The sequence below is a fragment of the Xylona heveae genome (genome assembly GCF_001619985.1).
Source record: "Xylona heveae TC161 unplaced genomic scaffold L228scaffold_4, whole genome shotgun sequence".
NCBI classification, from domain to species: domain Eukaryota; kingdom Fungi; phylum Ascomycota; class Xylonomycetes; order Xylonales; family Xylonaceae; genus Xylona; species Xylona heveae.
Window position 1 is genome coordinate 1,860,857 of NW_017264196.1, and position 22,916 is coordinate 1,883,772.

At 49.3% G+C, this 22,916-nt stretch overlaps 6 protein-coding genes across 6 annotated transcripts; 4 read left to right on the forward strand and 2 right to left on the reverse strand.

The window, feature by feature from the left end:
* L228DRAFT_282432 (RhoGAP-domain-containing protein) lies at positions 1-4,139 on the forward strand (the record flags this gene model as incomplete). Its single annotated transcript, XM_018335995.1, has 6 exons — positions 1-511; positions 596-1,298; positions 1,425-2,045; positions 2,117-3,238; positions 3,298-3,584; positions 3,648-4,139. The coding sequence occupies exons 1-6, from the start codon at positions 95-97 to the stop codon at positions 4,137-4,139; spliced, it is 3,642 nt and encodes a 1,213-aa protein (XP_018189297.1). The 5' UTR covers positions 1-94.
* A 1,712-nt stretch (positions 4,140-5,851) lies between these two features.
* Positions 5,852-8,324, reverse strand: L228DRAFT_260512 (hypothetical protein). The gene has a single exon (XM_018334267.1). The coding sequence runs from the start codon at positions 8,161-8,163 to the stop codon at positions 5,923-5,925; it is 2,241 nt and encodes a 746-aa protein (XP_018189298.1). The 5' UTR covers positions 8,164-8,324; the 3' UTR covers positions 5,852-5,922.
* Positions 8,325-8,594: 270 nt separating this feature from the next.
* On the forward strand, positions 8,595-9,532 carry L228DRAFT_246589 (hypothetical protein). The gene has a single exon (XM_018332450.1). The coding sequence runs from the start codon at positions 8,720-8,722 to the stop codon at positions 9,230-9,232; it is 513 nt and encodes a 170-aa protein (XP_018189299.1). The 5' UTR covers positions 8,595-8,719; the 3' UTR covers positions 9,233-9,532.
* A 474-nt stretch (positions 9,533-10,006) lies between these two features.
* On the forward strand, positions 10,007-12,367 carry L228DRAFT_229472 (translation initiation factor eIF3). Its single transcript, XM_018330501.1, has 3 exons — positions 10,007-10,258; positions 10,559-11,789; positions 11,851-12,367. The coding sequence occupies exons 1-3, from the start codon at positions 10,051-10,053 to the stop codon at positions 12,137-12,139; spliced, it is 1,728 nt and encodes a 575-aa protein (XP_018189300.1). The 5' UTR covers positions 10,007-10,050; the 3' UTR covers positions 12,140-12,367.
* Positions 12,368-13,275: 908 nt separating this feature from the next.
* Positions 13,276-18,558, forward strand: L228DRAFT_238267 (kinesin family protein; the record flags this gene model as incomplete). Its single annotated transcript, XM_018331029.1, has 3 exons — positions 13,276-13,339; positions 13,486-18,070; positions 18,192-18,558. 3 exons carry the CDS (start codon positions 13,276-13,278, stop codon positions 18,556-18,558), a joined length of 5,016 nt encoding a protein of 1,671 aa, XP_018189301.1.
* A 481-nt stretch (positions 18,559-19,039) lies between these two features.
* Positions 19,040-20,978, reverse strand: L228DRAFT_238268 (hypothetical protein; the record flags this gene model as incomplete). The annotated part of the gene is made up of 3 exons (XM_018331030.1): positions 19,040-20,265; positions 20,381-20,482; positions 20,585-20,978. The coding sequence occupies 3 exons, from the start codon at positions 20,976-20,978 to the stop codon at positions 19,040-19,042; spliced, it is 1,722 nt and encodes a 573-aa protein (XP_018189302.1).
* Between the last annotated feature and the right edge of the window lie 1,938 nt (positions 20,979-22,916).

The window sequence follows — 22,916 nt, forward strand, 5'->3', positions numbered from 1 at the left end:
GCCCGAGTAAGCCCCCATAGCGCACACAACACTGTCTCGCAAAATCTGAGGGATATCCAGAGAAGAGAGTGCAGACATAGTTGCACGTGGTATAATGTGTCCCCAAGCCAAAGGTGACACGGGCACGGAAGGCGGTTCCAATATCGCGTCAGAGCCGCAGCGCTTAAATCCCCTGGGGAGTTCTGAACACGCCCCTTCTCGCCCACAGATAGAGAGCCTTGGTATCCCAGCAAGTCGTACCTCGAACGATCAATCTGCCAATCTCGGTGGCTCCGCGAGCCTTACCCCCGGCAGTGAACCCGCTCCGCCGTCATCCCCAACTCGCAAAGGACGAGATCGTGCTGGCGATGCTAAAAGGGCAAACGGCCGTAGTCGGTCGCGTGCCAGTGGCAGCCGTGGCCCGCGAGATGCGCATGGTTCTCGAATTTGTCGGAAATGCAATGAACCGTTGACTGGTCAATTCGTTCGCGCACTTGGATCCACGTTTCACCTGGAGTGTTTTAAATGTCGAGTACGTTGTCGTGCCGCCCTCATACCGATGCCTCTTCAAATTTAGAATGACGAGGTGCTAACCTTTTGCTTCCCCGTGCGATAGGACTGTGGCCAGATTGTGGCTTCGAAATTCTTTCCGGTAGACGAAGAGGACGGATCTGGCCAATACCCGCTTTGTGAGACCGACTATTTCCGTCGGCTTGACCTGTTGTGCTTTGAGTGCGGAGGGGCTCTTCGTGGCTCATATATCACGGCGCTGGATCGCAAATACCACATTGATCATTTTACCTGTTCTGTCTGTCCTACCGTATTCGGTGCCCAAGACAGCTATTACGAGCATGAGGGCAAGGTTTACTGCCACTACCACTACTCAACTCGGTTCGCTCAGCGGTGCAATGGATGTCAGACGGCCATCTTGAAACAGTTTGTCGAAATTTTTCGCAACGGTCAAAACCAGCATTGGCATCCAGAATGTTATATGATTCATAAATTCTGGAATGTTCGTCTGTCTCCAGTTGGCGAGAATGTTCAACTTCTTACGCACAGTGTTGATGCTACTAGTGAGGAGCGTGAAAAGGTTCGGCTGGAAGAAGAGCATATGGAAGAAAAGGTCTACAGAATCTGGAGCGTGCTGTCCGCTTTTGAAGAATCGTCGGCTACTTGCATATCGAACATGTTACTGAATGTCAGCAATGGCGCGTATTTTGATGGCGTTTTAGTCGCCAAACAATTCATCTGGCATGTGGACATTCTTTTTGCATCAATCGATAGACTAGAGAAGCTCATGACTTCTCACGGCATGAAGGGTACGTATATCGCACTTTCGGCCGCAGTGCTACCACATTTTCGCCCTTTGTCTCCGCTCGATTAATCTTTGCTTCTCTTTCTTTTGTCTCGAAATGATATGACCAGTTTTCTAACAGTACTTTTAGGTCTCTCATATTCTCGGGAAGCAAAATTGCTGTGCAAAAAGATTGTAGCATTCTTTTCTTTACTCACTAACACCCAACATACCGGTGTGAAGAAGCTCGGAGTCACACAGGAACTCCTCTCTCTCGTCACCGGTCTCGCCCACTACCTCAAGCTTTTGATTCGCATCAGTCTCCAGGGAGCCCTAAAACTTGAGCGAGAGAAGGGCAATCAGGATGGATTATGGCACTTTTTGGAGGAACTGGGAGACTTGGAATCCATGAAAGAAGCAGAAATGTCGCTTGAAGCGGCAGCCGGCGTCCAAGGCCTTGCTGGAAAGGAACCCGATCGGTGTTCTGGCTGCCGAAAGCCGGTTGAAGATGCTTGTGCCCGCCTGGGAGAAGGAAGATGGCACATAAATTGCCTCATGTGCAGCGGCTGCGCGCGGGAATTGGGGAAAAGCCTTGCGGATGCGCGATGGGATCCTCATGAGCGGCGTGTCTTATGCTCTACTTGTGCTGAAACGGTCCCTGGAGTAGACAATGAGTTTCAAGCCGTGTCTCGGCTACAACAGTTTGTGTTTCTACTACGAGTAGCTCTGGCTAGAGTGCTTGTCATGCTCAAATCTATGCACCACACATCTGGTAAGTGATACAATCATGCGCCCTCTGCGCAGGGGTCTAAGTACTGATTGGGAAAATTTTCATCCATCCAGACGATCCTAATCTGACCGACTACGACTCGAATGAAGGTCACCGTGTTTCTCCGACCGGACAGCTCGACCCACCGATGCTCAAATCTAATACGCGGTCAAAATCTTACGGGGCCCCTGTGGAGGAGCAATCAAACTCGTCTTACGCGCAGACCATGAGTGACATCCAACGGTTGCGGTCCACCCGTATGGAGAAACAAGTTTCTTCTTCCATCAGAAAGGCACGCACTTCCAAGATTATCGAAGCACCAGAGAGTCGAAACATTCGACCTGGTTCAGCGGGCGCGGATGGGTCAGACGCGAAGAATCATGGCTATCAAGCCGTCGACGATCGTGAGGCCAATGCAAATAGGACTGCCGAAGTGACGTTTGGAAACCAGGATTCGCTTACCCTTGATGACATTCCGCGAATTGTAGCAGCAGAGCAAGCAAGGGAACAGCGACCGAATGCATATAAACATGCCCGCAACCAACTTATTCAAGCCTCGAGCGTTCAGCAGCCAAAGCTCGTGGGTGGCCACCAACGAGGAGTCTCTGGAGGGAAGGAATTGGAAAAACTGGCAGAAGAGCCCTCGGCCCAAAGAACAAAGCGGTATTTCTCGGAGTTATCCGCTCTGGAATATTTTATTGTCCGACATGTTGCTGTTCTTTCAATGGAGCCGCTTTTGGAGGGCTATTTCAACCTTGAGGAACTTCTTGAATTGATTGAATCACGGAAGCCCACTTTCTGGGGCAAGTTTGGGAAAGCATTCAAGACCGAGCCTCGGCGAGGGGGCAAGAAAAGAGGCGTTTTTGGTGTGAGCCTGGACGCTCTGAATGAGAAGGATGGTGCCGAGTCTACACATGGAGTTGGACCAGGTACTCTCAAAGTACCAGCACTGCTCGACGATGCAGTCACAGCCATGCGGGGAATGGACATGTCAGTAGAGGGTGTGTTTCGAAAGAATGGCAACATTCGTCGCTTGAAAGACCTCGCCGATCAGATTGACAACAAGGGATGTGATGCAGTAGACCTCTCCAAGGAGAGTCCAGTGCAAATCGCTGCCTTGTTGAGGAAATTCCTCCGTGAACTGCCGGAGCCGCTACTGACATTTAAGCTACATCGGTTGTTTGTCACTGCACAACGTACGTATCGCTAGTGAAAATTTTTGAGTGAAAGAATAGTTTGCTAACATTTTATTTAGGGATTGCTGATGAAGAAAAGCGCCGTAGAGTGCTTCATCTCACTTGTTGTCTCCTGCCCAAGAGTCACAGAGACGCAATGGAGATTCTTTTTGCATTTTTAAGCTGGACTGCGTCCTTCTCACACGTCGATGAAGAGTCTGGAAGCAAGATGGACGTACACAATCTGGCTACGGTGGTGACGCCCAACATTCTTTACGCTGACAATAAGGCTATTGGCATGGATGATAGTTTCTTGGCGATCGAAGCTGTTCATTCGTTGATTGAATTTAACGAGTCCATGTGCGAGGTATGTACACCCATTGAACATTACTAATGCTCTTTTTAGGCCTCTTCTCTGACACTCTTACAGGTTCCTGAGGATCTTCAGTCCATTCTCAATGACACTGCTTTGTTTAATGGCAGTGCAGACATTACTACTAAGGAAATCCTAAAGCGGTATGGCGATGTTGGTCGTGCTGGTCGTCAAATCCCTATCGTGGAAGAAGTTACTCCGCCCCGATCAAAGGAGGGCCGAACTGCTGCGCCAACATTTGCCCGTGTCGATACAGATCCCTCGCAGGTGCATGCATGGCAGAAAGAGAGCTCCGTCAGGCACGTAACGGGACCTGGAAACCAGAACTCCATGTATGGGATGTCGGGCAGCAGCCACACCGCTCTTCCGCAGCACTTTCACGACTTTAGCAGCCAGACAGACAGCCCAGGCCGCCCACGCGCAGGTTCAGATAGCAGTACTGGTGGCCATGGAACGCCTAGTAGAATCAGCCAGTACCGCAATTCCGGATGGGGTCGGCCCCCTGCGACAGCGTCGCCTAGCCCTGTTGGCGTCACAGGCGCGGATTAAACCATTTTCACCGCAAGCCTCTCATCGATTCTTTGTGGCTTGTTCCCTTGTTTTTTTTTTCAACCCCTGGTATCTTTCAACTTGTGTTCTAGGGTACATGTTTTATCTTATCACTGGGGGATACAATCATCATCATCAACGCTGTTTTCGCAGCTGTTTTAATACTTGATAGCCTTTCCTTCTCATTTTCATTTTTTTTTTCTCGTGTCTCTTGTTTTCTCTTCTACATTTACCATATTCTTTTTCCCCTTCATGTGTCGCCCGGTGTGGCTAGGCGTTTTATTTTCTCGTCATCAATTCTTAACATTCTTCTTTTTTTCTTTTTCTTCTTTCTCCTCTCATCTCGGCCTTGTAATCAAAGAGAAGAGACGTGTTTTTCCCCTTTTTCCCTTTGCATGCCATAGCCTTTCCTTTTTCTATGGTATCTGATCATCTTATTCGCTTTGAGCCTTTTTTTTTCTTATAATCATCGCCCTGTGAAACATTTTTTATTCTTCTTCATCAGCCGTTTCTTTTCTTTTTCTCTTTTCTTTTTCTCTTTTCTTTTTCTCTTTTCTTTCTTTCTTTTCTTCTTCTTCGTCTTCCCTTTTACTATTTCCTTTTCATTTATTTATTTATCCCTCGCCCCCCTTTCTTAACTTTCTTCCTAAACATGTTTAAAATTCTCCTTCAATTATATTTTCACTACTACATTAAATTCCCAATGTGTTAAATCTCTTTTCTACTTTCCCCCTCCCTCCCCCTCCCTTTTGTCCCCCTTCTCTGTGGGCCCTTGTCTAGAAATCTCCCGGCGAGGAGTATTAGTGAACAACAATTATTATTATTACTATTACTAGTTTTCAGGTCTCATGCCTGTTTCTGAAATATTTTTTCATGGCCCGTCGGTTTGTCCATACTCTTAAGGTTACATTGCCCATTGTCGGTCTGTCCATACTCCTGACCTCCTGACCTCCCGTCCTAAGTCCTATCTACAACTTTTAATTTCACGTCGTCTGCAATAGAATCTCCCCCTTTTTTTCCCCCGCTTTGGTGTTCTGTTTCTTAGGACTGTTCACTTGATCAAAAACGAACCTTCGATTGTGCAGTAAGTTAGTAATGAAATCAAGTGTCCGTGTAACTCTCTAGATAACCGAACTATTCTGCATGCGCTCCTCGGCTTGCTTTTGCTTGTGGGAAAGTGTCGTTCGTTTCATTATTTTCGCCCCTTTTTTTTGGTGGGTGTGGGGAGGGGGGGGGATACAACAATACAACAACACCAAAACACAAAAATCTGTTTTGCACACACCGCTCAGTGTTCAGTCCGTCGACAACGAGTGGAAAAAACCCGACGTCAAAATCTGCGCCAGTTCGTAGTGCGAGATATGAAAAACTGAATTGCAACTGTGATTTCTATTTGGGATATATAGCATACCAATACAGAAACCATGCGTCTGCCTTACGGCGCGCTGATAGAATAGAGATAGCGTAGAATGAATGGGTGGGACCTGGGTGACTGACTAGATGAAACAGTAGAAACGATATTTAAGTGCAAAAAGGCAAAATACGCAGATGGGGTATTTACAATATCGTCGAGGTAGGTATGATAGTGGTAGATACAGATAAGTTGGTTTGAACATGTACGAGAAGAAATGAATAGAAAGGAAAAAAAATAAATAAAAGAATAAAAGAAAAAGTAAAGAAGAGATAACCAAAAAGAAAAAAAAGAAGCGAAAAGAAAGAGAAAACGAAAAATAAAGGCGAAAGACAAAAAGGAAAAAAAAAAAAAGGGAAGACGAAGAGAGGTTCAATACATTTGCACAATGGTTTCGCCCTTTGCGTCGATCCAGACCGGCACGGGCGGTGAGGGTGACGGTAGTGGAGGTTGTTGCGGAGGGGCATTGATAGATGTGGTATCGTCGATCAGGGGCTCTGGCAATCCTGACAATCCTAAGGAACCCGACAATGACAAGTTGTGCAAGTTTGCCAATTTGGCAGACCGGGGAACAATGCGGCGCTGACTGGCGAGATACGCGACGAGGTAGATGTGCGGGATGATTTCGCCCCAGCAGTATATTTTGACAATGTTCTGTTGACTTGCCTGACGATGATGGTGATGGGCGATGGATGCTTGAGATGCTGCGTGCTGCGACGCAGCACCTGGGCCAGCATCAGTATCCGCATCCACATCGACGGTACCCCGCCAGCACCACACGCCCCATCCGGCTCGTCCAGTGCCCACGAGGTCTTCTAGAAATGCCCAAAACGCGTCCTGCACGTCCTGGGACCACGGAGAAGTACATATACGCCAGTATCCGCGCTCGTTGGGCCGGATGCTGCGCGCGACGCGGACGGGTTTGAAGCGTTTGGGCAGGTCGAGTTTATCGACAAGCAGAGCGAGAGAGGGGGTGATGTGTGCGGCTGGAGGCTTGTCGGTGATGGATGTAGGAGGGGGCGGAGGATGGATTTCGCAGGAGGATGTGGAAGGTGGGATGATGCCTGGGGATGATTGGAAGGATTGAAAAGATGCTTGGGAAAGCTGGAAAGCATGAGGATCGGTCGTAAGTGTGGGGTCAGGGGTAGGGGTCTGGAAAGGCGTTACAGTAAATTCGAGATTAGGAGGCGTGGATTGAAGTATGAATGGGCTGGATGGATAGGAAGGAGTTTGACGGTGGGAACTGTGCGGGGGCAGTTGGTGAGGAGTGTGCTGTTGTGATTGTTGGGAGCTAGGAATAGGAGGAGGAGAAGAGGGTAGTGAAAATGGAGCTAGAGATATGGTAGAATTATGTAGATCTCGGGGTCCCACATCGTCACGAGGTTGCTGGAGAGATGGTGCAGAAGATGTTGCTGGTGCCTCTAGCGGAAACGCGTCAGGATGTGAGTGTATTCGTTGAGTGATTGGTTGGGTTGGACTGTCTGGTGGAAGAGAAGAAATTGGGGCTATTTGATCTTGAGGAGAAGGATGTCGAGGAGCAGAGGAGCTGGAAACCTGGGATATATAGGGAACCGAGCCTTGAGAGGACGCAGATACAGGGTATGACTGGAATGATCTGATCTCGTCCCTTGTTCCCGAAGATGTTGAAGATGTACACTCTGGTTGCGACGAATATACTTGTGTATACGAAACTCTAGGGACCTGAGACGAAGGTAATATCGGTCCCTGGGAAGGTCTGAAAGCTTGTGAGGATACTGAAAATTGATCGGCTTGCGAGGTTTGAATTGATTGAGATGCGTTCCGTGTCTGGGAACTCGACATTCCTGGGGAGAATAGTTTGCGCCTTTTATTTGATATTTTCAGAAGCGGTGATTGCGGTAATGAGCCCCATGGAGGAGATGAATCTGTTGTTGTAAGAAAAGGATACGTCGGCACGGGAGACGGTTGAGAGTTTGCGACTACGCTTGGTGGCGTATCCCATGAGTCACGTTGAGGATGTTGATCGTCTGTTAGTAACGAGGATCTTGCGCCCGTCTGAACCTCATTATCTGCATCTAGGAATGCAGAAGGGGTTGTGTACACGGTCGAGTCCTTTTCGACTGGGGCGGTCTGGTCCTTCTGGGGAGTTGCTTGGGCCGTTTGAAGCTGTGCCTGGCGGTGATGTTCCACTTCAAGGAGGATTCGACTATAACCCTCACCGTCAAAAGTTCCATCCTCTTCTGCAGAAGTAGGAGCAGACTGCGTTGATGTAAGTGGCGGGCACTGACCGTCTCGAAAGGATTGTTCTTCAGATGATCTTTGGGCCTGTGAATCTTTGGTCTTGGTTCCAGCCGTGGGAGTGGGACGTTGAGCAACTTGATAGTCGGCAGTAGGATGGTCTTGTATTTCTGTACTTTCGATTCCTTCCTTCGCAGAAGCATATGGATCGACATTTTTGTGACCATTTTGCAATGTGGCCGTCCCTGGATAGCTGAATTTCAGGCTGCCCAAGCTTACGCTTTCCGCCGTTTCGAATTCCAGATAGCTCTTGGCTTGGCTTCTGTATAATGCATCATCTCGCGTGCCGCTGGGCGCCGAGACGTGCACCCATATTTCAGCTTCTTCAGCGCCCATGACGATCTCTTGCTTGAATCATTCCACCTCGATCATCCGTTCCAAGCGCTTCAAGCCTGTTACTGAATAAAATCATAACGAGCTGCGAGCAAGGATAAGGCAGACGGTTTCCGAGTGCAAGGCAAATTTTATTGCTGCAAACTCCACTCCGTGCTTCCAGCAAGCCACATGGGGTTTGCAGATATATGCTAAGTTCCAGAATCCCGTAAAATTGTTGCAAACCAAAAAAGTTGCCTGTAATGATCGAGCACTAGAGGTTGCCTGTTTGGGTTCAGCATGGCGTCAAGAAGCTCGGACAGTTGCCTACTACGAAACACTCGACTGTGGGTTAACTTACCTGATCTCGCTTAGCCATTAGCTTACCCTGGGTCGCCTGTCAACGCTGTGCGGGAGTCACCCGCGTTGGCCGGCGAGCAAGGTTTAGCACACTGCACTAAGCGCTGGTACAAGAGATCACAGCCTCCTGCTCTCCTCCTTCTGTGCGGCAACCCATTTCATGAAGGCCTGAATGCCATGATGGATCTGCGCGCTGAACATCTTTCTGTCAACCATCAAAATGGAATTCTCGATATCGCCCGTTAAAACCGAGGACGTGGATTTGCTCGTACGAAAAGTCGAATTTCCTGCACATCAAGACAATCCGCTCTATCGTATAATGTTCCCGCGCTCAATAGAGCATCAGTGGGAGCAGAGAGAAGACGAAATAAGATGGATGATTGATGGCCTCCTTGAGGCAGTTCATCAAGACGATGAAAGTCTGTACAAAGTGTGCGGAGTAAATGGATTGCCTGTCGGATTGATAGGTTGGACCACTAGTCCAGGCGCTTTTGCAAAGGGGATTAATGGTGGAGATTGCTCTCAGACTAATCTCACAAATAAGTCTGCATCGGAGCAGGGCACGAGGGAGCAAAACCAGAACAGCTGGGTTCCTCCTAATTTGGACGTGCTTTCATGGCTCAGTATCTCGAAAAAGCTCAGAGAAGAGAGGCAAAGAGTTCTTCGGAGTTGCCCCAGCAAGGGAATATGCCGTAAATCTGCAGCCAATTTAAATGATCTTAGGCCTTGCTAACGTCGTTTAGGAATTACTTTTATGGCTGTGGATCCGGATTATCAACGACAAGGGATTGGGTCTATGCTCATGGAAATGTTTTGTCATGATGTTGATAAAAATGTACAAGATGCTCTTGTTTTGTCTTCTCCTGCTGGGGTCTACCTGTACTCCAAGTTCGGTTTCACAGCCGTGGGTGTTGTGGAAACAGACCAAGGAAATTTTACGAGTATGTTAAGGATTTCAGGCTCTGGTCTCGGGGAACCCAGGAAACAATAGCATTTTGTTTGTGATGAGCAACAGCAAGCCAGGCAGCACGGTTATGAAATGCATGTCATAATTATCAAAAGTTTCAAAGAAAGCAAATCATAAATGACAGTGTTGCTAGTATATAGAAAAGAAAACTAAATATAAATGGATTACAAATTAATAGCATGCTCAAAAACCCAAACCCCAACACCCGCTGTACAAACAATCTTAGGAGCATCCATGGTTTCGAAGGCTTTCTCTCAGATGTCAAGCAATAGTCTTTGCAATATAGTATCCTTTTATAGCTATTTTATAGCTTTACTCAATTTACTACTGTTTCTTTCATAACCCATTTGGTGCTCGATGCGTCCCACTTTCCCCTGGACAGAATCAAGTAAAGATAGATTAGATTAGATAGACTTCTTATTCTAACGAACACCAGCCACATACTGCCGAGAAAGCCACACCCACACAATACACGGCGGAATTTGCCATTTGCGCAAAACCACAAGCGACACCAAATTGCTTCCATATCGACTTTCTCCATCGACATCAAACGGGTCAATACTGTACAAGTACAGGACCTCAAAATGGCACCGGCAATCTCGCTGACCGACCTCGTGTCGGCTCTCCCCAACGATGAGTCTTGGGGCCCGCCCGTCTCCGCTGAGACTATGGTTGATGGTGTGCCCTACGCCCCGTACTCCAAAGGCGACAAGCTCGGGCGCATGGCAGATTGGAATACCGAGGGCAAGGACCGCGAGAGAGGAAGAGCTGGCTTCCAGCGTGGCTACAGAGGTGCGTTTATTTCTGTCTCGATACTCTTACGTATCGTATCCAGTTCCAGTTCTGTGTTTTCTTCTCAAGCCGGAGATCATATTTGTCGAGAACCCGTGCATTTGGGCATGGCTATTTCTGTTCGAAAATCCTGCAAGAAATACTAGCTTTGAGGCAACATTTCCATCACATATTACTATAATCGGGAAAGAAACGTGGGCAAACTCAGGATGACCTGATTTGCCTTGGATTTGATTGTTTTATTGATGTTCAACATTTCAAGATAATTCATTTTTCGAATTAAGACTGATAGGTGAACAGATCAGCAGGTCTACGGAGCTGGCAGTGGCAGCCTCTTCGCCGTCCAAGTTGCCGAAGACGAATCATCCTTCTCGGTCGTCGACAACTCTCGTACTTCCACCAAAACTCGTGGTTTTGGTCGTGGTGGTGGCACTGTGTTCCGTGGCCGCGGTCAGCGGGGTGGCGCGGCTGCTCGGGGTCGCGGTGCCTTTCAGCGTGTTGGCGGACGCCAACAGGGCGGTGACCGCTATTCTGACAACCGTGGCGGTCGCGGCGGTCGTGGCCGTCGTTTCGGCTGGAGAGACTACGACAAGCCCCAGCGCACTCGTGACTCTTCTGTCCAGATCAAGCCCGAGTGGCAGATGCTGGAGGAGATTGACTTCAACCGTCTGACCAAGTTGAACCTCGAGACGCCCGATGGCGAGGACCTCGACGGCTACGGATTCCTCTACTATTATGACCGCAACTACGACAAGCAGCCTGGAGCCAAGACTGCTGAGAAGAAGCTCAACATTGTCGACCGCGCCGCTTACAACGTCACAACCTCTAGTGATCCCGTTATCCAGGAGCTGGCCGACCGCAACGAGGCCACCATTTTCGCAACCGACCAGATCCTGTCTATGCTCATGTGCGCTCCCCGGTCCGTCTACTCTTGGGACATGGTCGTCCAGCGCCAGGGTAACAAGATCTTCCTCGACAAGCGCGATGGCTCGAGCCTTGATATGATCAGCGTCAACGAAAACGCTGCTGACGCTCCCCTGGAGACTTCCGAGGGCAACAAGGATTCGCTGAACAACCCCGGTGCTCTCTCGCTCGAGGCCACTTTCATCAATCACAACTTTGCCAACCAGACTGTCATCGAGAACGATGCCCAGAAGGTGCAGATGGCTCATGAAAACCCCTTCTACAGCCCCTCTGAAGAGTCTGAGCCTGCCGCCTCCAAGGCGTACAAGTACCGCCGCTTCGACCTCTCTCTTGAGAAGGACGAAGAGCCCCTCAACCTCATCGTTCGTACCGAGCTTGATGCTGTTATGAAGAACAACATTTCCGGCGAGGACCAGTTCGTCACCATTCACGCTCTCAACGAATTCGATAACAAGGCCCAGGGAAGCTCCGGTGCACTTGACTGGCGCACCAAGCTCGCCTCTCAGCGTGGTGCCGTTGTTGCCACGGAGATGAAGAACAACAGCTGCAAGCTTGCCCGCTGGACTGCCCAGTCAATCCTCGCCAAGGCCGATGTCATGAAGATTGGGTATGCATCCTTCCCTTCTCCTCCGTCTTGACTGAACTGGATAATCTAACACTTGTAATAGTTTCGTCTCTCGTGCCAACCCCCGGTCGAATGATCGTCACGTCATTCTTGGTGTTGTCGGCTACAAGCCTCGCGAGTTTGCCAGCCAGATGAACCTCAACATCTCCAACGGCTGGGGCATTGTCCGCACCATCGCTGACATGTGTCTCAAGATGCCTGAGGGCAAGTATGTGCTTGTCAAAGACCCTAACAAGCCCGTCCTCCGTCTCTACGACGTTCCCTTGAACACCTTCGAGGAGGAGGTTGAGGAGAAGGAGACTGTTGAGGAAGAGGAGGAGGAGGAGGAGTAAATTTATCCTTAATGGTCGATTTATCCGGTTTTCTTTGCATCTTTTGGTAAAAAAAATTTTATGAACTGTCCTGCGGATAGGGAGTAAAAGCTTGTGGACTCTTTTCGTAGAATAGATTGATGATGACAAAATAATCTGGTTCTGTCTGAGCGAGCCAAAATTGGCGGGAAAGGAATCTTATGGGTATTATTACTGCTATAATTTAACTGACCTGATGTATCGATGGCATTAAAGTGTTACTTTCAATTCCACGTGGAAGCATCCGTGATGGATAATCTGTGACGGCATTCTCCGACATTCACACCTGTTTGTCCGGCGGGCGCGTGCCTTTGTGTCGTCGGCACGTCGGGGGTTTGGGGGGGATGCGGCCGACAGGCGGATGTTTTGTCTCTACCCAACTCGGAGCTATACAGACACCAACCAACAATTATCTAATAGTGCATGTCCCTGGAGAGCCAAACGTGGCTGAATTGTTTAGCCAATAGAAGAAGTATCTCCTGGGCATTGTATTATTACTCGAAGAAATAGAGAATCACGTTGCAAGCTTTCGAGAACGCCTCTCGTCAGGAACGCGGGAATCGGCTCCGCCGCCTATTAATTGACGAATATCTGTCGACTTTATATACCTGTCATCTCAGCTCACAAATATTTAAGGAGTTGCAATTTCGTTTCAAAGGGGCATTGCGAAATCACTACTATTTCAAGCACAATATTATTCTATGGACTGCCGCCGAGCTCGTCAACAAGTAGATGTCATATTCATCCAAGTCCTCTTAAGAATAACTTACGCGACTCGAGCGACTGTGAAATAAGCCAGACGCGATACTTCGAATACAGTGGACATAAAACGAAGCAATTTGGCTAGCTGGATAATATTACGCTCAAGCTTGCTACGAGGAGCCCGCTATCCAACATTGAATACTGCAGGTGGCAGTTTTCCCTGAGCAAGTCTCGAGGGCAAATTCTGACAAGAGGGGGAAATAGGAAGACTTAGGGAGCCATATTTGGAAGCACTGGCAACACAAGGGGATACTGCTGGTATTGACGCTTTGTATCCATATTCGGCAGCAGGACTGCTGTGGAGCTGGGCACTCAATCATTGCTTTTGTGTAGAAAGTACATGAAGGATTGCCACTATGGCTCCAGTTGGAGGTGGAAACATTAAGGTTGTTGTGAGGGTGAGACCGTTCAATAACAGAGGTAAGTGAGATATTGCGAAAATCCAGGAATCCAATCAACGAGTTGTGATGCGATATGTTGGGCGTTTGGAACCAATACCTCGCAGCACACACGAGTTGGGTTTAGGAAGAGGCTCCATTCTCGAGGGTTCCTGACAATAAATATAGAGATTGAACGACGCGCAAAATGCATTGTTCACATGAAGGACACCCAGACTGTCCTGACGCCTTCTGGAGAAGTCGAGAATCATGATCGACATCGCGGCGGCAAGCCGGCCAAGGGCCAAGGTGGAGATGGGCACAAGACCTTTGCTTTTGACAAGAGTTATTGGTCATTCAACAAAAAGGACTCCCATTTTGCTGGGCAAGACGATCTCTTCGGAGACCTGGGTCGGCCATTGCTGGACAATGCCTTTCAAGGATACAACAACTGTATTTTTGCGTATGGTCAAACGGGCTCTGGAAAATCGTATTCGATGATGGGTTATGGCGAGGAAGCAGGAGTCATACCCAGAATTTGCCAGGACATGTTTGAGCGAATCGCGGGGTTGCAACAGGAGAACGGAAACCTAAACTGCACCGTCGAAGTCTCATACCTGGAAATCTACAATGAACGTGTCCGCGACCTGCTCAACCCTTCGACGAAGAGCAATCTTAAAGTTCGTGAACACCCGTCAACTGGACCGTACGTGGAGGATCTAGCCAAACTGGTCGTTCGCTCGTTTCAGGAGATTGAGAACCTCATGGATGAGGGTAATAAGGCGCGAACCGTAGCCGCGACGAACATGAACGAAACATCAAGTCGTTCTCATGCCGTCTTTACGCTGACGTTGACTCAGAAGCGTCACGATGTGGAAACAAGCATGGACACCGAAAAGGTTGCCAAAATCAGCCTCGTCGATTTGGCTGGCTCAGAACGAGCAAATTCAACCGGAGCAACTGGAGCACGATTGAAGGAAGGTGCAGAGATTAATCGTTCCTTGTCCACTCTCGGTCGTGTAATAGCGGCTCTAGCGGACGTGTCCGCTGGGAAAAAGAAGAATTTGTCCATGGTTCCATATCGTGACTCGATTCTAACATGGCTGCTCAAGGATTCGCTAGGAGGTAATAGCATGACTGCCATGATTGCTGCCATCTCTCCCGCGGATATCAACTATGAAGAGACCCTTTCGACATTAAGATATGCTGATTCCGCCAAACGTATCAAGAACCATGCAGTCGTTAATGAAGATCCAAACGCGCGGATGATACGCGAACTAAAGGAGGAGCTGGCGCAATTGAGATCGAAATTAACCAGCGGTGGAGGTGGCGGAGGGGGCGTAGCTGTCCCTGCGGACGAGCAGTACGCGCCAGATACGCCTCTTGAGAAGCAGATTGTCTCAATAACCCAATTGGATGGTACGGTCAAGCGGGTATCCAAGGCTGAAATTGCAGAACAGCTCAGTCAATCGGAGAAGCTGTACAAGGACCTTAATCAGACCTGGGAAGAAAAACTCCAGAAAACGGAAAAGATTCACAAAGAGCGAGAAGCTGCTCTTGAGGAACTTGGCATTAGCATTGAAAAAGGGTTTATTGGCCTTTCAACGCCCAAGAAGATGCCACACTTGGTCAATCTCAGCGATGATCCGTTGCTCGCCGAATGTTTGGTATATAATATTAAGCCTGGGACAACAACTGTTGGTAATGTCGAGACCGCTACCACAGCAGAGATACGTTTGAACGGGTCTAAGATCCTACATGAGCACTGCACGTTCAGAAACGTTGACGGGATAGTCACGGTTGTGCCGAACGATAATGCGGCCGTCATGGTGAACGGGTTACGTATTGATCAGCCCAAACGACTGCGAAGCGGCTACCGTGTCATTCTTGGAGACTTTCACATATTCCGCTTCAATCATCCTCAGGAGGCACTTGCAGAGAGAGCAGAACAGACAAGCTTGTTACGACACTCGGTTACGTCAAGTCAGATTGGATCCCCAGGACCTCGTACAAATGGGCATGAGAGGACCATCAGCAGGACAAACTCTGAACTTGAACTCGATAGCAGTGCGCCATCATCGCCTTTGCCTCGGCGATACGGAGAAGATTTCGACTGGTCATACGCGAGAAGGGAGGCTGCGCGAGCAATTCTTGGGCCGGATCAAAAGATATCTGATTTGGCAGACGAGGAATTGGACCATTTATTTGAAGACGTGCAAAAAGCCAGGGCGTTCCGAAGAGGATTCCCAGAGAGTCGCCTAGAGCAGGAAGACGATAACGAGTCAGCGACTTCATATCCCTTCAGAGAAAAGTATGCTTCCACTGGGACAGCGGACAGTTTCTCTGCCGATACGGCTCTGACCTTCCCTTCTACCCCTCGGGAAGGTGAGGCTGATGATAGGCTGCGGGCGGCACACGAGGAGATGCAGAGTCAGCTCGGGAAGCAGAAGCAAGATTTTCAGGATGGGCTAAGGGAGTTGGAGACTACAGACACAAATGCCAGCGATGTTCAGGGCAAGGAGGGGCGCTTGGAAGAGGCTCTAAAGGCCACAAGGGCGGAGATGCAGGCACAGATGGAGCAGCAGAAAGCACAATTCGAGGAACGTTTGCGACAGATGAGCGAGCAGGATCCGAAACAAACAACGAATCGCAATCTGCTGTACCGAGACAAGGAGCTTGCCGTGGCAAAAGACAGCTTCCAGCATTGGAGGCGCCGGAAATATGTACGCATGGCGGAATCCATTCTGCAAAATGCCGCGGTTTTGAAAGAAGCACAGGTAATGAGCCAAGCCATGGACAAGAATGTTGTGTTTCAATTTGCTATTCTTGACGTTGGACACACTTTTGCTTCGTCCTACGACCTAGTGCTCAGTGATATTGCTGGCGAGGATGACGAGGCATTAGACGATGCGGGCAAACCATGCGTTGGGGTTAGAGTCTTGGATTATAAGAATTGTGTCATCCACCATTGGTCTCTAAAAAAGCTGGAAGACCGAGTGCGGTCGATGCGTCAGATGTATCAATATATTGATCGGCCAGAATACCTACAGCATTTCCGGCTAGAGAATCCGTTCTCTGAGGCGTTTTTGCCAAGATACTCTCTTGTGGGCGACACTGATGTTCCTCTCACTGCAGTTTTTGAATTAAAAGTGCAAGACTTTGAGTTGGATATAATATCACCGTACACGTCGAACGTTGTTGGCATTCTCAAGTTCTCGCTGGAGCCATCCTCTGCGGAGGCTCCGTCATCGACGCTGAAGTTCAACGTGGTGATGCATGAGATGACTGGTTTTGCAGAGCGCGAAGGAACGGAGGTACATGCACAACTTTTTGTACCAGGAATATCCGACGAAGGCGGTGCAACCACGACGCAGATGATAGCTGACTTTGATGAAGGTCCTGTGAGGTTTGAGAGTGTTCATAGCATGAGCATACCACTCTCGAGTCCAAGGACGGCTTCGCTGCGGATAGCAATCTTTGCCAAGATTACACCGATGCACCTCGACATGCTGCTAAGTTGGGACGACATGCGCGATTCTGCGCCGCGGAGGAAGCAGAAGAAGAATGCTCGGATTCCAGAGACGGAATTTTATGCCGAGGAGCGGCATGATATCTTTTCAAGGCTGCAAATTTTGGAATTATCTGAGCAAGGTGACTACGTACCAGTCTCCGTATTGCAGAGTAACCCACTCGACGCTGGTGCCTTTCAACTCCACCAGGGTTTGCAACGGCGGATCGTCGTGCAGCTAACGCACAGCTCGGGCGATGCACTGGAGTGGAACAATATTTCACTGTTGCGCGTTGGAAACATTCGCCTCGTTGATCCGCTTGGCAAAGTTCCTGATCTCAGCCCTCCAACACCAGATATTCCTCTCAAAGTGTTTTCCGAGCCCGTTGTTAAGCAAAACGCCAATGGAACGAGCAATGTCACTATTTGCGGACAATGGGACTCCAGTGTTCATGAGTCTCTCCTTCTTGACAGAGTGACAGCCGACAAATACCGCGTACAAATGACGATTCTATGGAATGTCCCGTCAGCCCGACTTACGGAGCCGGTTGAGTTTTCATTAGATGTATCGGTACAGATTCAGCCGCGAGCTGCCCCTCAGCCATCCATATTCATGCAGCTCTGGAGCACTGTGCGGACGGTGCATTGCGTGGTGGGTATGTTCTCACTCGCTATCCGTCCGACGTCTGCGAAACGGGCCGTGGATCTATGGCGGATGAATACACAGCACGACTATGTCAAAGGAGAAGAATTGCTCACTGGCTGGGCCCCAAGAGGCGTGTCTCTTGTCAGAGATTACATCGCTGCACGGAAACGTAGACGAAGAGTTGCCGAGATTGAGACAGCCAGGGGCGTGCTTACGAGTAAAGCTCTGAGCCCTCCTGAACCTCGTTCTTCCTCCAGCGTTCCTCCATCTGATTCAAAGGATGCTCCCGTTCCTGCAGCCGAGAATAACGTACTCTCAGGAGCAGTAGATGGATCGGCAGATGAAAACGAGTCACAACTTGATCAAACACAGGAGCAAGACCAAAGTTTGCAGGACCAGGACCTGGAGCAAACACTTTACTCTCCACACGAAGAAGAGCTTCTCAGAAAATATGTTTGTCTATGGCAAAGCTACCGAGACGACCCTGGCGAAAAGATTCTCTCACAACAAAACACGGAACCACCTCAACAAGGCGCCGCCTTTGCTCTGGGAACCCCGGATGGAGAAAATGCCGCTGGACCCCCAACTCTAGTTGCTGAGGTCCAGCACATTGCCAAAAAGTGAGTTCATCCTTGCATCGTAGATCAGCGACCTTTCCGCCTTTTTTGGGTCTACACATTTCCGAGACTCGCACTGTCTGCAATTTGTTCCCAAACCAGCTGACAACCCTTTCTAAAATAGCCCCTCCGTCCTCAAATCCGGAACCCTATTAACCCCCAACGAGTCCAACACGCACTGGGTCCGGCGACACGTCGAGCTACGCCGACCATACCTGCACGTCCATTCTGTCCCGCCAGATGGCGACGGCGACGAAATTGACGCCATCAACCTGAGCAACGCGCGCGTCGATCACCAGCCGCAAATTGCAAAACTGCTTCGCGGAAGACAGAATGTGTTTGCCATTTACGCTCCGCAGAATACATTCCTCTTTGCGGCCCGCACCGAGCGTCAGAAGATTGAGTGGATTCTGAGAATCGACCAGAGCTATTTTGGTAATGGAAACGGCAGTGGGAGTATGAGTGGTAGTGAGTACGAGGGCGAGCAGTGAACTGAACAGCCACCGGTAGATGACACTGCTTGGAGTGATTTAATACCCTTTTTTCTTCCTATTTACTAGTGGCTTATTTCTGTCATCTTTTCACTTTTATCTTTCATCTATCTTCTATTCCTTCTTCATTTTTTCCTTCTTTCATTCACCTGACATCTTCGTCCCTCTCTCCCCCCTCCAACCCCCTTCTTGTCCCCTTCTTACTCAGAAGAGCAAAGACGGGGGTCGTTGATTTTACACACCCCAGCGCATTTGAGCGTCCCAGCATCTCAGCAACTGCCATCTAAGCATCTCCGCATCATTTGTCATCTTTACTGCATCTTTCTGCATACTATATAAACTGCGCCATCTAGACTCACCCACACACGCCCATACGCCACGAGGCAGATATACACCTATCTTATTCTAGAAACTACTCTAGGTAGCCACAGCGGATATCTACAAACTGAAGAAATAAAAGCACTTGATAAAAAAAAAAGGGCTAAACTTTTCTAAACGCCACTTCCCGTGGTAATCTGAAACTCGCGCAAAACATTCTCTTCTGCGGCGCCACGTCGCGGACATCGTGAATGACCAGCTCGTCGCGCTCGCTCACGGGACTGGCGCCGCCCTCGAGCACCCGGCCCTTGGGCGCGACGAACGCGTGGCCCAGCTGCGCCGAGAGCTCGGCGGCGATTTTGACGTACGCGTCCTGGTTGTCGTCGGATTTGGTCGAGAAGCAGTGCACGTGGATCATGGGCAGTTGTGCTGTCGATGGCGCGGTAGCGGCATCGGCAGCGGCGGCCCCAGAGGTAGCGGCGGCGGCGGCCCCAGAGGTAGAGGACAAAGGAGAGGAAGATGAAGAAGAAGGATCGGGCTCAAATAGGTCCTCGTGGCCGGCGTAGACGCCGATAAAGGCGGGCAGGAAAGAAGTAGCTGTCGCGGGGAGGTTCATGACGTAGTGCTGGAATGTGCGCGGGAGTTTTATCCTCTTGATTTCTTTGGGGGGCTGAGGGACGACAGGACCAGTACCACTGCCTGCATTGGCCTTACTGCCTGCACTGCCTGCACTGCTCGCTGCGCTCGCTGCTTTAAGCTCGCTGCGGCGCGGAGGTTTACTCATAATCACAACATCAGACTGCGGATCCTGCGCCGCCTGGAGAAGCTGTTGCGCCGAGGAGCGAATAAACTCCATGCCGTCGCCGCAGAACGCGCGGACATACGGGGAGACTTTATTCCGGGCAATCGCGTCGGACAAGCTGGCGTAGCTGGCCGGGTTGAGATCGTTGGCCCAGACAAAGACGCCGCGCTTGCCGGCGGGGACAGCAAAGGGGCCGACGCCGGCCATGACGTCGCACACCGCGGAGCCCGGCGCAAAGGACTCGACGAGCCGGCGGTGTTCCGTGTTGAGCCGGCTGTTCCAGTACACGGCGCTGTAGTCGAAGTGGAACGTGCAGTCGCCTTCCTTGACGACCACGTCGAGCGACGGGTCTCCGGCCAGAAGCTCGTACGAGAATGTGCGGTACTCGGACACGGTGCCGACGTCGTCGGTCTTGTTGATGACTGTGCGCACGGACGGGTTCTTGTCCACGAGCACGCTGGCGATGAGGTGCTTGTATGGCAGGTACGCCGGGCGCAGGTTCAGGTGCGCGACGTGCCCGACGATGCTGAAGCCCGTGGGAAGCTCGTCTTGTTCGTCCTCGGGCAGGATCGAGGTCATGATGTCGTCTATGTGCGGTTAGTGTAAGTGGTATGCAGAATGCGTATCCAGTTGTGTATGGAAGGAGGAGGGGAAGAAGGGAGGGGGTAGGGAAGATGAAGGAAAAGAGGTTAAAAGACGTACGATATGTCCAATACTCGTATTCTAGCTCAAGATTGTACGGAATGACACGCACGCTTTCTGCTTGCGCCAGCTCAGTGAGCACGGGGCCCCATGTGGATGCATCTGTCGGTACCATCAGCATATGCCATCCTTCATATATAAAACCAATCAACGAGTCTACAAGGGAGAAACGCCTCCCTCGGCGCTCTAACAAGGATTGCATACCATTATGTCTAACTTCTGGTTCCAAGAGCAAACACTTCTTGCCCTGGGCCGCAATCTCGGGCTCCGGGTCCGGTCTGATAATCGTGATGCGGTCCAGCTGGAGCGCCTCTCTGCTCTTCTCCAGCGCGGACCGGCACTTGGCAATGTTGCGGTTCTCGAGCACCCGTGCGGCAGAAAGGGGGACCGTTTTGCGGAAGAAAGGCCGGTCTAGCACGCGCATAGCGCGGTTGATTGGCGGGCGGAACATTTCCTCTCTGGGTACCTCTCTTGTAGACTTTTCTGCTGTCCCATCAAATGTCTCTGTCGATTTCTTTTGTATCGTCTCGCTTGGCGATGTTGCCGTCTGGCTGTCGGGCTGCTCTGGCTTCTGTTTCTTCTCCGGAGGCGCACTCATGTAGCCCTACATATGTTCGGAGTGTTAGCCATACGCTTTCCCTCCAAGCTTATACAGAAAAGCCCTGTCACGATTTCTTGCTCCAACGGCATTGGGCCCTTTCCAAAGGAAAGTAAGAATTCAAAGACTAGTACGAACCTGTTGCGCATCCATTGGAGGTATCCCGATAGACCCAAATGAAGAATCAATGTCTCAACAAAATTCTAGAAAACACAAGACTCTATCATGTCATATCATGTCTTGTAAATGCAGTCTTCTTTGCTTCTGCCCTGGTGTTGGCGCTGTTTGCTGGGTTCAGCACAGTATATCGGAGGTTTCTACCGCTCCCCGCGATATCAACTTTAGAACACCCTGCGAAATTTTCCAGTCAGCGATATAGACCATTAGCGCGGTTTCCTATACCTAATTCTGCTCGTTGTCCCTCGACGTCGCAGTTACAGACGCGCATACATCAATGCATTTGACACTACAACTCCAAGAATAGTCTTAGATGAGACTCACTGGTTCTTGTCAAAATGATACGAGGGTAGCTAAAAGGAAGCAAAAAACATATAATTCCATGTAGTTTGACATTACAACTCCAAGAACATTCTCAAACAACACTCGCCTTCTTTCTTTATTTTTGCTTTACTTTTCCTTTTATCAAAGATCGCACAAGACAATTAAAATAATAGATGCCTATAAAAAAAAGCATGACTAAATAAATGGGTATAAAACATAGCAGCCGAAACAGAAACAAAAACAAAAGGTTAAAAACAAAGGACAAAAGAACCAAAAAAAAAAAGGAAAAACATACAACAGCGGGGATTCGCTGGTCGTCACCGACCCAACTACTAGTCCGCCGATCTGAGGCTTATGTATGGCAGAGCGGACGGGATGCCCAGTTCTCCTCAGTCTATGGTCGTATGTACTCATTTGTTCTTTACTAGAAACTATATCCCATTCCCCTCGCATAATTCAATCTCATAGTTCCGTGTCATTTTGACATTGCGTCCGGCAGGGACCTTCAGCACGGGGGCACGGGGGCACGGGTAGTCGAAATGTTGAAGAGTCCAACGATTTGACCAGGAAGTCGTGAATCTATTAACAAGAAAGACTGTAGCTAGAAAAAAGGGAATCACAACCTAAACTACTTCTAGAAAAGGTGGATGACGCTGAGATATGGGCCGAGTCGGTGGTCAAAGGGGTGAAAACAATAGCCAATATAGGTAGTTAGTGATTACAAATTCAAATTTGTATTGTCTTATAGAGTGATTAAATTGAAAGAAAGAGGAAAAAAGAATAAGCAGATAAGCCCGTCCCATCCGTCCGTTCGGCCGTCGTTCAAACCATCGTCAATCCATCTAAGGCGTCAAAAGAAAAAAAAAAGAAAAAAAAAAAAAATTCTCTCATCAGAAAAGTCCATCACACTTGCAGTTGACAACACATTGCAGATGCCACCCCTATTCTCAAGTTTCCAGCCCGTTTGGTTGCATTCGCGCAAAGAAACAACCAGACTAGCAGTCTCACAAGTGCAACTGTCACTTCAGTTCCATCCAAATAAACCACGGGAAGAGTTGAGAAAAGGACAAGACAATGAGTTGCATTCTTGACCTCGAGTCTAGGAGACAAAATTGCACTCCATACAATTTGCAATCTTGTGCCAAAGCAAGTCCATAAGCTGTCAAATTCGTGACTCGTGACGGTATGGTGCGGTGAAATAGTATATAAATCACAAGAGGTGAAAACGTGATAGAGGCGTAATACATGGAGTAAAGGGTGAAGGAAATAAAAAAGAGTCTCAAAACCGCAAAGCGCTGGCGTTATGAAGACGAAGAAGAGAAAGTTAGACAAAAGCAACCATACAATAGAACAAAGAGTTGGGGGTTTTGGAGTAAAGATGGAATCAGACGTCAAGGCACGCCTAATGTGAGACAGACGGCGTGGACGCATGGGTAT